The following is a 13,050-nucleotide window of genomic DNA, read 5'->3' on the forward strand; positions in this document are numbered from 1 at the left end:
AGCCTCTGCATCCTGTTTTCCATGTCTCTAAGTTGCATCCTTTATCTTGTGCCTCATTCAGTCTTATATCATTTTGTTCATTGTGGCCCTAGTAATAAGCTGTTCGGTGTATCCCACAGCCCGGGTGTGTGGTTGGCCCCGCCACCTGTGTTTTTCATAGTACATGATACACTGTCCAGGCAATGCAAGAATCACCTGTGCCACATTTTTGAGACTATATCCCACCATCATTTCGCTGCAATGGAACAGATAAAAATGTGTATTAGTAAAAGCTATTCAGGCATGTCTTAGCCCCACAATTTCAAGGGTCTACCCTAATCTTTTTCTTTCTTTCTAGATGCAGCAGCCCCAGCAGGCCCCCCAGCCCCAGCAGCCCTCACAGCCCCAGAGTCAGGCCCTTGGTCTCCAAGCAATGCAGCCCCAACAGCCTTTGGTAAGGACCTGATGTTTCAGAACCAGGATGTGGGTTTCTACTTTAGAGTAGGTTCATTGTCCAATGCCATGAAATTTTAAGAGTGAAATAATCTTGATATACCCGGCCAGTTTTCCTATAAGTCTATCAGGGTTTGGTTGATAGAGTAGTTGACATATTTGATTTTTTTAATAACTAATTAATATACACTAATAAAATTCCAATATTCAAATAAAAGTTATGCTTTAATAAACATTAATTAATAACACCATTCTTCTTTTTGAAAAAAGAAACGTAGAGCATTCAATGGATGAAAACCTTACCAGTGAGTTATGAAGCGTTTTTTATAAATAGTAAATAATGATTTCATATGCTTGTTAAGATTATCTTCCTTAGATTTTTTATAACATTCTTAGAGTTCATGGAAGTACTCTGTAAAATAATGGCCTGAAGAATGAAATGAAATCTGTTTTTATCCAGTTAGTATTTTCTGCAAGAATTTTCATGTTGTTCATAATCTACATTCCACTTGTCTAACTTCTCAAGTTGAATTTGGGGACATGGACACACTATGGATGTTTTGAAAGCTTCGGTGATTTCCAAGGGCTTGTTACCTGTGAGTTCTCCCTGGGGCCTGTAGGCTGCTATACTCATTGCCATGGGGAAGCAGCAGTACAGGTGGTTATCACCGCAGGATTCGGAGAACAGCTTCATGGATCTGTAGCGAAGAGAAGTAGCATGGAGCCACGGCAGCACATTAGAGAGGGTCGGTAGAATCACTCGGTTTAGCCTTGACCCAAACAGGATTCTCCTAAGAGGGAGTTCCCTAATATATAACACTTGCTGCTCTGGCCAGCTGAGTCCTATTTTTTAGTTCCCTTATACCAAAGTTCTAGCTTTTCCAGCTTTGATTGTTTTTGTTTCAAAAATATTTATGACATTTATTGCAATCTACTTCAACCATTTTTGCTTTGGTTTAAGTAGAGGCAATAAGGAACTTGGCTCTTGGTCACCAGGAGCATAGAGCGGGCTAGGATGACTTTTTGAAATACTCTAAGGAAAAGAAAAAGACTTTCAGATAGAACGCTGCCTGTAGACCCAGTGTTCCCCCCGGAAGTAAGTTCTAACGTGTTTTCACATAATTCCAAACCCACAGAAAAGTTTTAAGAACAGTACAAAGACTCACCAAACTGAGAGCCTGGTTGCCAGGTTCCTTTCTGATTCACTCTCTTCCTTTAGTTCCCGCTCATATCCTCCTGATCTCCACATATCAGTAAGCTATAGCCACGTGCCTCTTTAATGCTAAATATTGCATTTCGGTTCTTTTCCCCCCTAAAGCAAGATGGTTGGAGATGTAGTTCAGTTAGCAGAGCGCTTGCCTTGGCCTAATGAGGTCCTGGGTTGGATCCTTAGCACTGCAAAACAAACAACCCCCACAAATGTAAAAATACCTGACTATGATTTCTGAAGTCAGGAGACTGAACACTGATGCAGCTGGAGAGGTGGCTGCCTAAGAGATGTGGGTGCTAAGAGCTGAACTTAGGTCATGTGGAAAAGGAGTGTTGGCTCTTAAAGCCAAGCCACCTCTCCAGCTCCAGAAAGTATATATTAAAAGTGAAATCTAGCATTTGACCCCTTTCTTTTAAACCTTTGCCACTACTAGGAGCACTTAAAATTCTTATTCCAACTTTACTATTTGTTGCTGTATAGCATCAGTTAGTGAAATTTGCCGATTTTAAAAAAATCACCAAAAATCATGCCTAAGGCTGAAGTAGTAACTCAGTGGGAGGGGGCCCTTGCCCAGCATATACAAGACCCTGGGTTTGATCCCCAAGGCTGTAAAACGCTGAAAACTTTTCTTTCTGTTGAGTAGGTTATTATGCCAGACAAAGAAAACTTAAGAATAGTCTCCGTTTTCTTTCTATACACAAGACATTCTAAAGGTGTTTTGACAGAAAACCAAAGTTTCTGCAGGTAGGTCATGTTGAGTATTTGATGCTGACTGGGAAGATTCTAACTCTTTTCATCCCGATGGAAAACAAGGACTGCCACGCTGCGGTGCTCTTGTTACAAGCAGTACTGCGTGTGATCCTGATGGAAGTGACTGTCACAGAATTATGCCTTCCTAGTGATTTATGATGCAGATGAGTCCTTTCCTATTAAATGTAAGGAACCCAATAATTTGGGAATGGTAGCTTGTATAGCTAGTAATTTCTAACAAGTAAATGATTGTACAGTACCATTTTAACAAAAACATAAACTTTAAATTTAGAACTACAATTATTGCTGAATATATGATAATTATTGCATATTTTAAACTTGACTCAGGTATGTAATAAAAATATACATCTTATGTTCTTCACAAACAATAAAATTTCTATGCTTAAATTACCTATAGTTATTTATATTTAATCTATATTTTTTCTTACAATGAGAGTTTAAACATTCAGTCCCCACGAATATATAGCTGCCATCCGAAGATAAGTTATTGCTACTTTAAAAAGAAATGGCTTTAGGAGCTGAGGAGATGACTCATTTGGAAAAGCCCTTGGCACAAAAGCTCAAGAACCTGATTCCAGATCCCAACACCTAAAATGCAACAAGGCAGGCTTGGCAGTGTGCCTGTAAGTCCAGCAGAGGGCAGGATTGCCAGAGCTTACTGGCCCATCCGCCCAGCCATTGGCAAGCTCTAGATTCACTGAGAGCAGCCCTGCAAAAAATCACAGGGGTGGGGGGAGCAACAGAAGATAACTAGCCTCTACACCTCTACATTAGACTTATTTGGGGTAGGCTGAGGGCTGAGTGAGGGATGTTCTTTCACCTGTTACTAAATCTTACCTCAGTCCATACGTAGTAAGATATCTTAGTTATTTTTCTATTGCTGTGAAGAGACACCATGATGAAGGCCAACATAAAACAAAGCATTTTATTTTATTGGGGACTTGCACATAGTTTTAGAGGCAGAGTCCATGGCCATCGTGGTGAGACGGCATGCAGGCAGCAAGCAGGCAGGGGGCTAGAACGGTAGCTCAGTGCTGACGTCCAATCTGTAGGCCAGAGACAGAGCATAAGACTGGGCCTGGCATGGGCTTTTGAAATCTCCAAACTCAACCCCAGTGACTTACCTCCTCCGAAAAGGCCACCCCTCCTAATTCTTCATAAACAGCCTGCCAACTGGGAATCAGTTATTCAAACATATGGAGACCATTCTCACTCAAACCAGCACGTTTGAAAAACACAGAACAACGTGTTGGAGGTATAACATGTGCTCTGTTCATAGCATGTGCTCCATGATTCCTGATGGATGGCAGCCCCAAATGCCTTACCTCTAGTGGTTATTTTGGATAGGGTAAACAAACTTAATTCTGTTACTAAACTGTACTGATAGGTCTGGAAGGAAAGTTTCTTTAAACCTCCCAGTCACAGTTGAAAGCAGCAGCAGAGGTATGTGACGTCACCTAAGATACCCCCAGTAAGTCACTACCTCTGAGTCAGAGCTCGTTAAAGGGAACTTGGCATTTTATTCTTAGATCATAGTTGTGTAAATACTTAACTGAGTTATGGTATGTAAAGAACATGCAAACCTAATAAGGATTTCTAAGGCAGTTTTGGTGATTTTTATTTTTTTATTTTTCAGTTTTTTGAAACAGGGTTTCTCTAGGTAGCTTTGGAGCCTGTCCTGGAACTCACTCTGTAGACCAGGCAGGCCTCAAACTCAAGGAGATCTGCCTGCCTCTGCCTCCAGTGCTGGGATTAAAGGCATGTGCCATCACTGTCTGGCAATATTGGTGATTTTTTAATGCTATAGATTGTGTTTCACCCACTGGCTTAACATCCTACCTTCCCAAGGTAATTCAGAACATGGAAGATGACATTTTTCCTCATGATGCTCGTAAGAAAGTAACTTAAAAGAAATAAAAGTCTTTACTAATGGTAAATTTAATGGAGGTGAGTAGTGGTTGTTTAACATTTTTTTGTGCTGTTTGGCAGAGTGCTTTAAATTCCCACCAAGAAACGCAGTATTGTTTCAGTAGAGATCAGTCTCATAAATAATTCAAGCAGGCATTATTATAGCACAGTGACCAAATGGTGTGTGTGTGTGTGTGTGTGTGTGTGTGTGTGTGTGTGAGGATGGGCTAGGAAACTTAAAATGTTCAGACCTAAGTGTTCAATTTCAGCATTAGATACTCTAGGTTTATAGGAGTGGTCGGTACTGAGAGATGTTCACATCATCAGAAGTCTTTCTTGGGTATACTTTATATAGCACACTTGTGTACCTATGCTGTATATTTAGTTGTAAGCCTAGTTTTAACGGAGCCTTCTCTTTCCCACCAACCCCCACCCTTTGAGACAGGGTCCTACTATGCTGTTCTGGCTGCCCTGCATTTCACAGTCTAGCTCAGGGTGGCCTCTAACAGAGATGCCGGCCTCTGCCTCCAGTACTGGGGTTAATGTGTGTGCTACTGCACCTGGGTATACACACACTTTTAAATTATGATGATGATGTCATCATGTTTTTCAGTTGCTGAACCATTCCTCTGCAGTTAAAATTTTGGAATGGTGCCAGTTTAAAAAATAGTACTCTTAAAGGTGTTTTGGTATGTATTCTATACCCCTTTTTGGTTGTCTCATAATAACAAACAGATGTAAAAAATATTTTTAACTACTTGTGTATATCAATAGCAAGGGCACAAGGTCTCAGGAGATTTAAGGAAAAAGTTCACATTTCCTTTTGATTACTTTCACTCTCTGAGATTTACTATTTTGTCAATGCCTTGGATTCTTTATAATAAACATCTCTAGCAGATCCATCTCTAGTTTTGGGCCTGCTCCCCCATTCAGTTCCTGTGTTTGGAGAAGAAAGTGGTGAGCTGGCTGCTGAGGAGGGGTAGGCTTGGACTCTGGGTTCTGATCAGTGCTGCACTAAGGGAGGAGTAAGGAGCAATTACCACCCTCCTGATGACTTGCCCGGCCACTTCCTGTCAGCCAATGGTTACAGTGGAATTCAGCAAGTGTTAATTTGGTTTATTCAGTAGAAGCCAGAACCCCTTCAGGTGTTAGGGAGCTTGTCATGAAAGTGCCAAGTGTGCTTTTTGCCACCAGGGACCAAAGAATCATAAGAAATGGCTGAAGGGCAATGTTGTACATGGCAGGTGGCATGTGATGGCTTTATCTTTTTAGTCTAAAAGCGCCAGAGGTTGAATTTGCTTGCTAGAACTGCTGTACAAAGTGCATGAACTTAGCTTAAAATTGGAATTTTTTTTTCCCTCTTGGTTCTGGGAACTGGAAGTGAAAGATCGGGAGTCAGCAATGTTGGTTCCCTCTGTGTGTTGGTGGGTGAGCCTGTGCCAGTTTGTTCCAGCCTCTCCCATTGCACCAGCTGTCTTTGGTAGCCAGGCTCTGCTTGACCTTCACACAGCATCCTTGCTGTTTGCACCAGTTTGCCCATGTCCCCGTTTTTATGAGAATACCATTCGTATATCAAGTTCCGTTATAATAAAGTTCATTTTGACTTGATTCCCTCTGGAAGGGCTCCCTCTCCAAGTGAGGTTACAATCCGAGGTCCTAGGGTTTAGGACTATAGCTTTTTTTTATTTTGAATGATATAGTTGAAGTCCTAACAGAGATCAAAAGATAGAGAAATCTGGGGAGCCCGTGGTGGAAAGCTTGAATAGAAGTGACCTTGAAAGGCAGGATTTGACCTGTCCACTTTGACTGTTACCTTGGTTGGTTCCCTTTAGTTGATAGCATCAGTTGGGTCATGGTAGACAGTGACTACCAGCACCCGTGGCCAACTTGATTACTGTACTAAAGTGTTTTTAAGGTCAAAACTGCCATAAGAGAGAAACCGTCACCTCTTTGAGATGTCATCAGGAGACTTTTCTGTGAAATGAGCATGGAAGGTTAAGAAAAGCCCATGCCCATCAGTTCACTGTAGGGACAACTTACTGCCCATGCTTGTGCCATTGTCTTCTGTGAAGGAAGGACCGCTGACGGTAGACCCTGCCCTTCCTGGGGGAATACCTGCACTCTCTCAATCTTTGCCATAATTGTAGTTGCTGACTTACGGTCTTTATAAGGCTCCTATGTTATGATTAAAGTATTTTTAGCCAAATTTGACAGATGTAGTTCATATTTTCCTTAAAACTGCTTCCAACATTTAAGAAAATAATATTCACACCATGCTTCTAAGTATTTTCTTTCCATTTTGTGCTGTCCTAATTAGGTGACCTGAAATACATTGGTCTTTAGGCAAGGCTCCCATTGTATTGCATTTTGCCTTTCAAAAAATGTATATGACAACAGCATTAGTTAGTAATACTGTGTCTTTGGCCAGCAGCAACATGTTATACTGGTCTTCCTCAAGGAGTTCATACGTTCTGTTCGGAGAAATCGATGTAGTTTTTAGAGTGCCCTTGGGATTCAGAAGCCAAATGGCACAGATCATCTGGATCTTGAGAATATTAGTAGTGAAGGTTCATAGTCCTTTCTGTTTGATGTCTGACTCCAAACACCTCTGAAAGTGCAAGGGTAAACAGCAAAGGCTGACAAGAACAGACATCCAGCTGTTTCCATGTATCCTAGAGCAACCATGGGGATGCTTGACTGCAGAAGGACAGGGTAAAGGGAGGGTAAGGTCAGCCCAGATCACATGGTGAGAGTTAACCTTTGACACACACTGAACTCCAGAATATCTGTTCCAAACAGTTTGGGTAAATTTAGGATAGTCAGTCCTGCATCAGGATTAAGTGTGGCCCTATGTGTTTATAGTGCCTAGAATAGTGCAGGGCATGTAGGACAAATTGATAAGTAGGATTCTGAATAAGCATTGAAAGAACTGATTTTTTTAAAAGCACTTATCTTAATAACTTTTCCATATAATGGAAATGGTTTTTATTCTCTTTTCCAAGAACTGTATGTGGAGAGGGTGGGAGAACTCTAACACTGGTATTGGAAATGGCTTATCGGCTTTAGATGTCATATAAACTTAAGAGTCAGCTTGGCAATGCCATCTAAATTAGAACTTTGAATTAAATTTGAATTTCAGGCAAGCAGTTAGCAAAAGAGTTTTCTCAAATCTCCTGTTGGGCTACTTGGACTAAATGCAGCTTTTGTCCCATGAAATATTGAATTAGTGAAATGAATATTATCCATTGGCTGAGATTCACATTTAGGCTTCTGTATTTTTATTTCCTACATTGCTGACAATCCTAGGCTACTTTCAGTCATGCTGACGATCTCCAAGGAGGACATAATCATGTTGCATTCACACTGAGAATGGTCTTTTTAAAAACTCCTCAGAGATGTGAGGCAGACTAAGGTAAAGCAACTCAAATGTGTTCCAGGCATATCAGACCTCTAAGCCTGGTGGAGGCAGAAGAGCGGAGATGGAGAGATCCAGGTTACTTGATGGAAGAGCCTGAGCCTTCCTGCCTTGGATGCGCTTAGCCAGCAGAGGGCTACCGCGGGAAAGGCTGGCAAAATAAAGCAAAGCTCCTTCTTAGCCCGCTTCTGCTCCTTCCCTTCCATCTTCTGGGTGCTCTCTGGAGTGCTCTGCCAGTCTCCGCAGGGTATTCTGTACAGGGAGACGGGCAAACACAGCACAGACTGAGGTAAATGGGAAGGGACCGGTGCTGTGTGTATGGCTAAGGGAAGCTTGTTTCAGAGCATCCCGACTGTTTGCAGGCAACCAGAAGGCAGCCAAGGAGGAAAGAAGGGGGAAGAAAAAAAAAAAAAAAACAAGGAAGAGCTACTACTGTCTGACTTCCAGTGTTCAGAAATGACAGAGTACAGCTGGTGATTCTAATAGAAAATAATTTTCCTTCTATCCAATGCTGACCAGTCCCCCTCCCCCCTCGAACATCAGCCACGGCTTCTCGTCTGAGCTTGATGGGAGGAACTGCACATGGGTTCTTCGTCCCCCTTGTTATACTTCTGATCTCCCTCACCAGGCACCACGAGAAAACCCTTCAAGTCTGAGTTCTTGGTGTCGAGCTCTGCTAGCCCTGCCCTGGCTCTCAGCTGGAGGCCATGATCCAAATGAGGTTACGCTAGCACGCGTTACTCCTGGCAGGTTCCTTTCTGTCCACGAGGTCCATGGGCATTGGTCTGATCTCCACACCAGAGAGCTTGCATTTGCCAGCAAGAGGGATTCGGGCTGTCAGCATATGCCTCCGGCTGGTGAAGAGTGAAGTGACAGTGGTCTGTGAATGAGTAGACTACCTCTGCAGTGTGCACTTGAAGACTCCACACATAAAGGCCTCCGTGAACGCACTGTTTGCCGGCTGTATATTGAATGGCATTGTTTACTGGCTATGTATACTGTAGACACAAACAAGGTTATCCTCTCTGGGCATGAGCCTTTTCTCTGTAGGCATGTGACAGTGGATTAGGCAAGCCAAGGTGCAGCCGGTGCCTTGTGTAGCGTGGTAACTGATTCATCCTTCCCCTTGTTGCAATTGCAGTTCCCCAGGCAAGGCTTGCAGCAGACCCAGCAGCAGCAACAGACAGCCGCCCTGGTGCGACAGCTCCAGAAGCAGCTTTCTAGTAAGTACCTGTCTCAAGGGGAGCTGGGGGAGATGTGGCAATCAGCAGCTAGAAGCCTGGAACAGTGGGAACTCCTCAGAAACCGCACCGTGTTCTCTGTGCCACACTGCGATGTTTCGATCCCATTCTGACAGTAACGTTTGCTTTGAGTCAGAGGGCAGAGCTAGCCACAAGCTGAACAAACTTAACTATAGAGGTTTCAGAGGACTGTAGACAGATGGGAGACAGGAAGTTGTAAGGCAGGGTGGAGAGAGCTTACAGCCCTTTTGGATTGAGGAATGGAAGAGAGAGGAGGTCACTGGTGACTTCTGCTTCTCCGATCATCCAAGCTCTTACCTCGATATCTGACTCCTGACTTTTTATTGATAAAGGATAATTAGATAAACACTTTGGTGCCATTTTAAGTATGTTCCTAATTGAAATAGAATTAAATCACCTTCCCCCTCTTTTTCTTTTGTCTAGCATCTCTTGGCTACATTTCGTTAAACCCCTCCCATACCTCTTCTATCAAGTTGATAGTTTCTTTTTATTTGATTGCTTTTGTTACATACGTACGTACATACACTCCTTTGTACATACATTTTTTTTTTGCCCAAGCTGTTACTTAGTCAGTATGGCCTATTAAATAATCTGTGATTAAACAATGAAACAGAATGAGGTGTTAGAACCAATATTCTTTCCAAGAATACAGTCTGAAGGCGGAGGTTAGCGCTACGGTGTTTACAAGTCAGTCCCGAGGAGCCGGGGAGCATGTTGGCCTGCTCTGCTGTGTCCCATAGCACCACCCTTGAGCAAGTTAGATGAGTCAGTTTCTCTAATCCCAAAGCATTGTGTTGGCAAGTGTGAGATTCTCACATGGAGACGTCCCCTCTTCAGAATGCACTTGGTCGCCCAGTGTGATTATTGGCCTAGGGTCTAGCCAGTTGATTTGTTCCCCCTTACTGGAGGCTGTCCCTGACAGGAACACCAGAGCGGAAGCATTATGTGCAGCACAAGTTTGTTCCTGTAACGGTTAACTCTGCTTTTCCACTAGGTAACCAGCCACAGCAAGGAGTGACCCCCTGTGCGCACCCTTCACACTTTTGAATCCGAGAGAGAAGACGCGAAGTTTATGTTTGCACTGAGAAACAGAAAATCACATTTATTAGTCATCATAAGAAGTCTCCTTTGGTCTTTGAGTTATTTATGTTTCCCTATATTTTATGCTACACTTCTTGCAGAGGTATTTAAATAAGTAAAGAAGTTGTGGTTTGGTTTTATCATTTTCAAAGTAGGTTGTAAAATGTGGATCACGCAGCAGGCCTACTCCAGATAGTGTGGTTGGTAGCTGACCTTTTGAAACTGGTGCTTTTTATCTCATATTTACATAATGAATGAAGTACGGTAGGTTTAAATATTTATGTATTAATGAATGATTTTTTTTTAAGCCTGTGGTAGACCAAACTACTGATTTGAAAGATGTGGCAATTCTCACGGGAGGATGACACATTTACTCTGCATCCCCCTGTGATGGCGGGGCGAACATTGATTCGCATCGTTCTAATTTGAAATGTTGATCATTTCATAAGCACTTTATAAACTTTGTTCCCAGTTATGAAGGACTTTGCTTTGCTTTCGTTTTGTGGTCCAAAGGTGCTGAAACAGATTGTTGCTTAGTACTTCCGCTTCTTCAGGGCTTCAGAGATGTGCGGGAGCCTCTTCCAAGTGACTGCACTCAACCTTGTTTCTGGTGGCAAGCTCTTTCACCAGATTCTCCGTGAAGGTACAGCAGCTACTGGAGGTCAGAAGAGCCACGGTGGAATCAGTTCATTTACTTACTGCCAGTTTTGGTAAAAACTGTCCAGTTTTGGTTCTTCAGAACCTCATGCCAACTTGAGAAAAAAAAAAAAAGATAAACAAATCTCACAGCTGGCCTTAGATTCTACTGTGCTTAGACTTGACACGGTTTCCAGAGAGTCTGGCTCCACAGTCCAGAAGACTCTGGTAATTCATCAAAGGTGTACTTACTATTAATTTTGTATGGTAAGTATTTGCTACTTTGAATTTAATTATTAATGTTGGTGTCCGTCTTGGTTGTGTATTGCTTATACTGTATTTATAAACTGGTGCAAAAAGCACAAGTAAAGTAAATTATACTCAAATTTATTATAAAGAAATAGTAACTATTTTAACTTTGTTCAAGTATGTGGTAATTTGCTCCTATTAGAGTGAAAAAATACAGTAAATTATTATCAGTTTGTGTAACTTAAGAGTATTCCACATAATATTTTTTTAGAATTAGATGCATAAAATTTTGAATGTGAAAATTGCAGGGCATTTTAAGACACATGTAGGGAATCTTCCCTTGTTCTTTGTTGGGTTCATTTTCTTTTTGCCATTTGATTTCATATGTAATGTAGTCAAGCATACTGTGAATAGATTGTCTGTGAAGAGCAAACCATGTAGAACTACTTTTTAAAAATGTAGCTAGTACAACTTTAGATAATTTCTTTTGCAGATCATTATATAAATAGTTTATATCTTCCTAGGTGAGTTACTCATTCAAATGACCTCAGATACATGTTTGCTTCCTTTGCCATGGCAACATCCATGTGAACTGCTTTGTACACTGTGAAATATAGCCCTCCAGCCTGCTTGTTTTGTGTTTACTGTGGGCTGGGAAAGACTTTTCCAAACATTAAAGACCATTCTTTCCACTAAGCGAGCATTCTATCTGCTTTCGACAATGCAGTCCATTTCAGTCAGCTTCGCTTGCCTCTCCGGAGTCATGCTTTCAGCTTACAAAGATAGTTTTCTTCAAAGTAACATACCACGTGACTGCATTGGCAGAACCACCGCAGCGCGAATGTTGTGCCTAGTGGGTGAGTCACGCCCTGTTCCTTCTGGTCTTTACTCCATGGTTGTTGGTAGTTAGGATTCCAGTTTCAGTCTGAACCATCCGTTTCTGTAGCTCAGCGTCGCACACCGCAGCAGGAGTGGGAGAACTGCGTAGCGTTTGTACGCACTTTACACTTTGCCGAAGTTGGCTTGCTCATCTGTTTGCACACAAAGGCGATGGTCCCTTTGTTGCTGTCTGTTCTGTTTCTTGAGATGAGGAAGGCCAGTCATGCTAAGGCCCCCTTAAGTAAGAGATGCCACGGTGGCTGAGGAAAAACCTAGAACTGTTTCCCCCTGTGCATTATAAGGAAAGCAACTGGAATTTTAAATTTAGCTGTCATATTTACTGACACGTAATTTGACACTCTGAGAGGGATTTTTATTTATCTTTCAGAGCAAATGCATGCGGGTGGTATTAAAATGGTCAGAAGGGAAACCCCTATTGTGGATTGCGGATAGGAAATTGTCTTAAGATTAAAAAGCTCAGCTTTTTAAGATCAGACCTTGAACTATGATGGAATCGGGTATACTTAACCTTAATTTCTGACTATAAGAACCACTTAATTTATGTGTTATATTACAGGCCGATTCATTTTAGGATTGCACTTCTTGTTTTATTTACCCTTCCTCATCTGAAAGTAGAGGTATCATTCGACCTCTGGCAGCCGTAGAGCACTGATGTTAACAGCAATCAGCTCATGACTGAGGCAGGCATATGATGGAGACCCAGTGGAGTTAAGTCTCAAATGATTGACACAAGCTAACAAAGCTCTTAGCTTTAGTGTTCTAACCTAACTCAGTAAGACTCGAAAAGGCTCCTGCCATTCACACATAGATGACTATTTGATCAGAAGCCAGAGAAATTATGTTAAGGAAACCCCAGACTTTCGAATAAAAGAGGCAAATCATACGATTACCCCCATATATATTTGGGTTGAATTAAACATGGAATATAAGTACAGCAAATTACACAGAAAGCATTCAGATTTTAAAGACAGGGGAACTTCATTATGTGTACGAGGTCTAGACTCTTGGAAAGGAGCGATTCCTCCTTAGAAAACCTTTCTTAGAAATGGCTCCGAACAGCTGGTGCCTTAGCCAGGTTTTAAAGTTAGAAAGTGGTTTCATTGTCCTTGCAAAGCCTTTTCAGGGTGACAAATGTGTGGACAGATGTGCAGCACCCTTTTCACATTCCCTGGCGTGTGAGCGCTGGG

General features: G+C 42.0%; 1 protein-coding gene across 7 annotated transcripts in view; it reads left to right on the top strand.

The window, feature by feature from the left end:
- The window catches only part of Med12l (mediator complex subunit 12L), a 301,518-nt gene extending 288,493 nt beyond the window's left edge, over positions 1-13,025 (top strand). For 4 of the 7 annotated variants that reach the window (XM_050120205.1, XM_050120208.1, XM_050120207.1 and 1 more), the window contains 2 exons: positions 338-433; positions 8,878-13,025. In XM_050120205.1, coding sequence (XP_049976162.1) covers positions 338-433; positions 8,878-9,090 — 309 coding nt within the window. In that variant the 3' untranslated portion in view covers positions 9,091-13,025. The remainder of the gene's footprint in view (positions 1-337; positions 434-8,877) is intronic. The other 3 variants (XM_050120211.1, XM_050120209.1, XM_050120210.1) reach the window with 1 other exon arrangement.
- The last annotated feature ends 25 nt before the right edge of the window (positions 13,026-13,050 follow it).

Source organism: Alexandromys fortis, unplaced genomic scaffold (assembly GCF_014885135.2).
Source record: "Alexandromys fortis isolate MF-2015 unplaced genomic scaffold, M_Fortis_MF-2015_v1.1 scaffold_172, whole genome shotgun sequence".
Taxonomy (NCBI): Eukaryota; Metazoa; Chordata; class Mammalia; order Rodentia; family Cricetidae; genus Alexandromys; species Alexandromys fortis.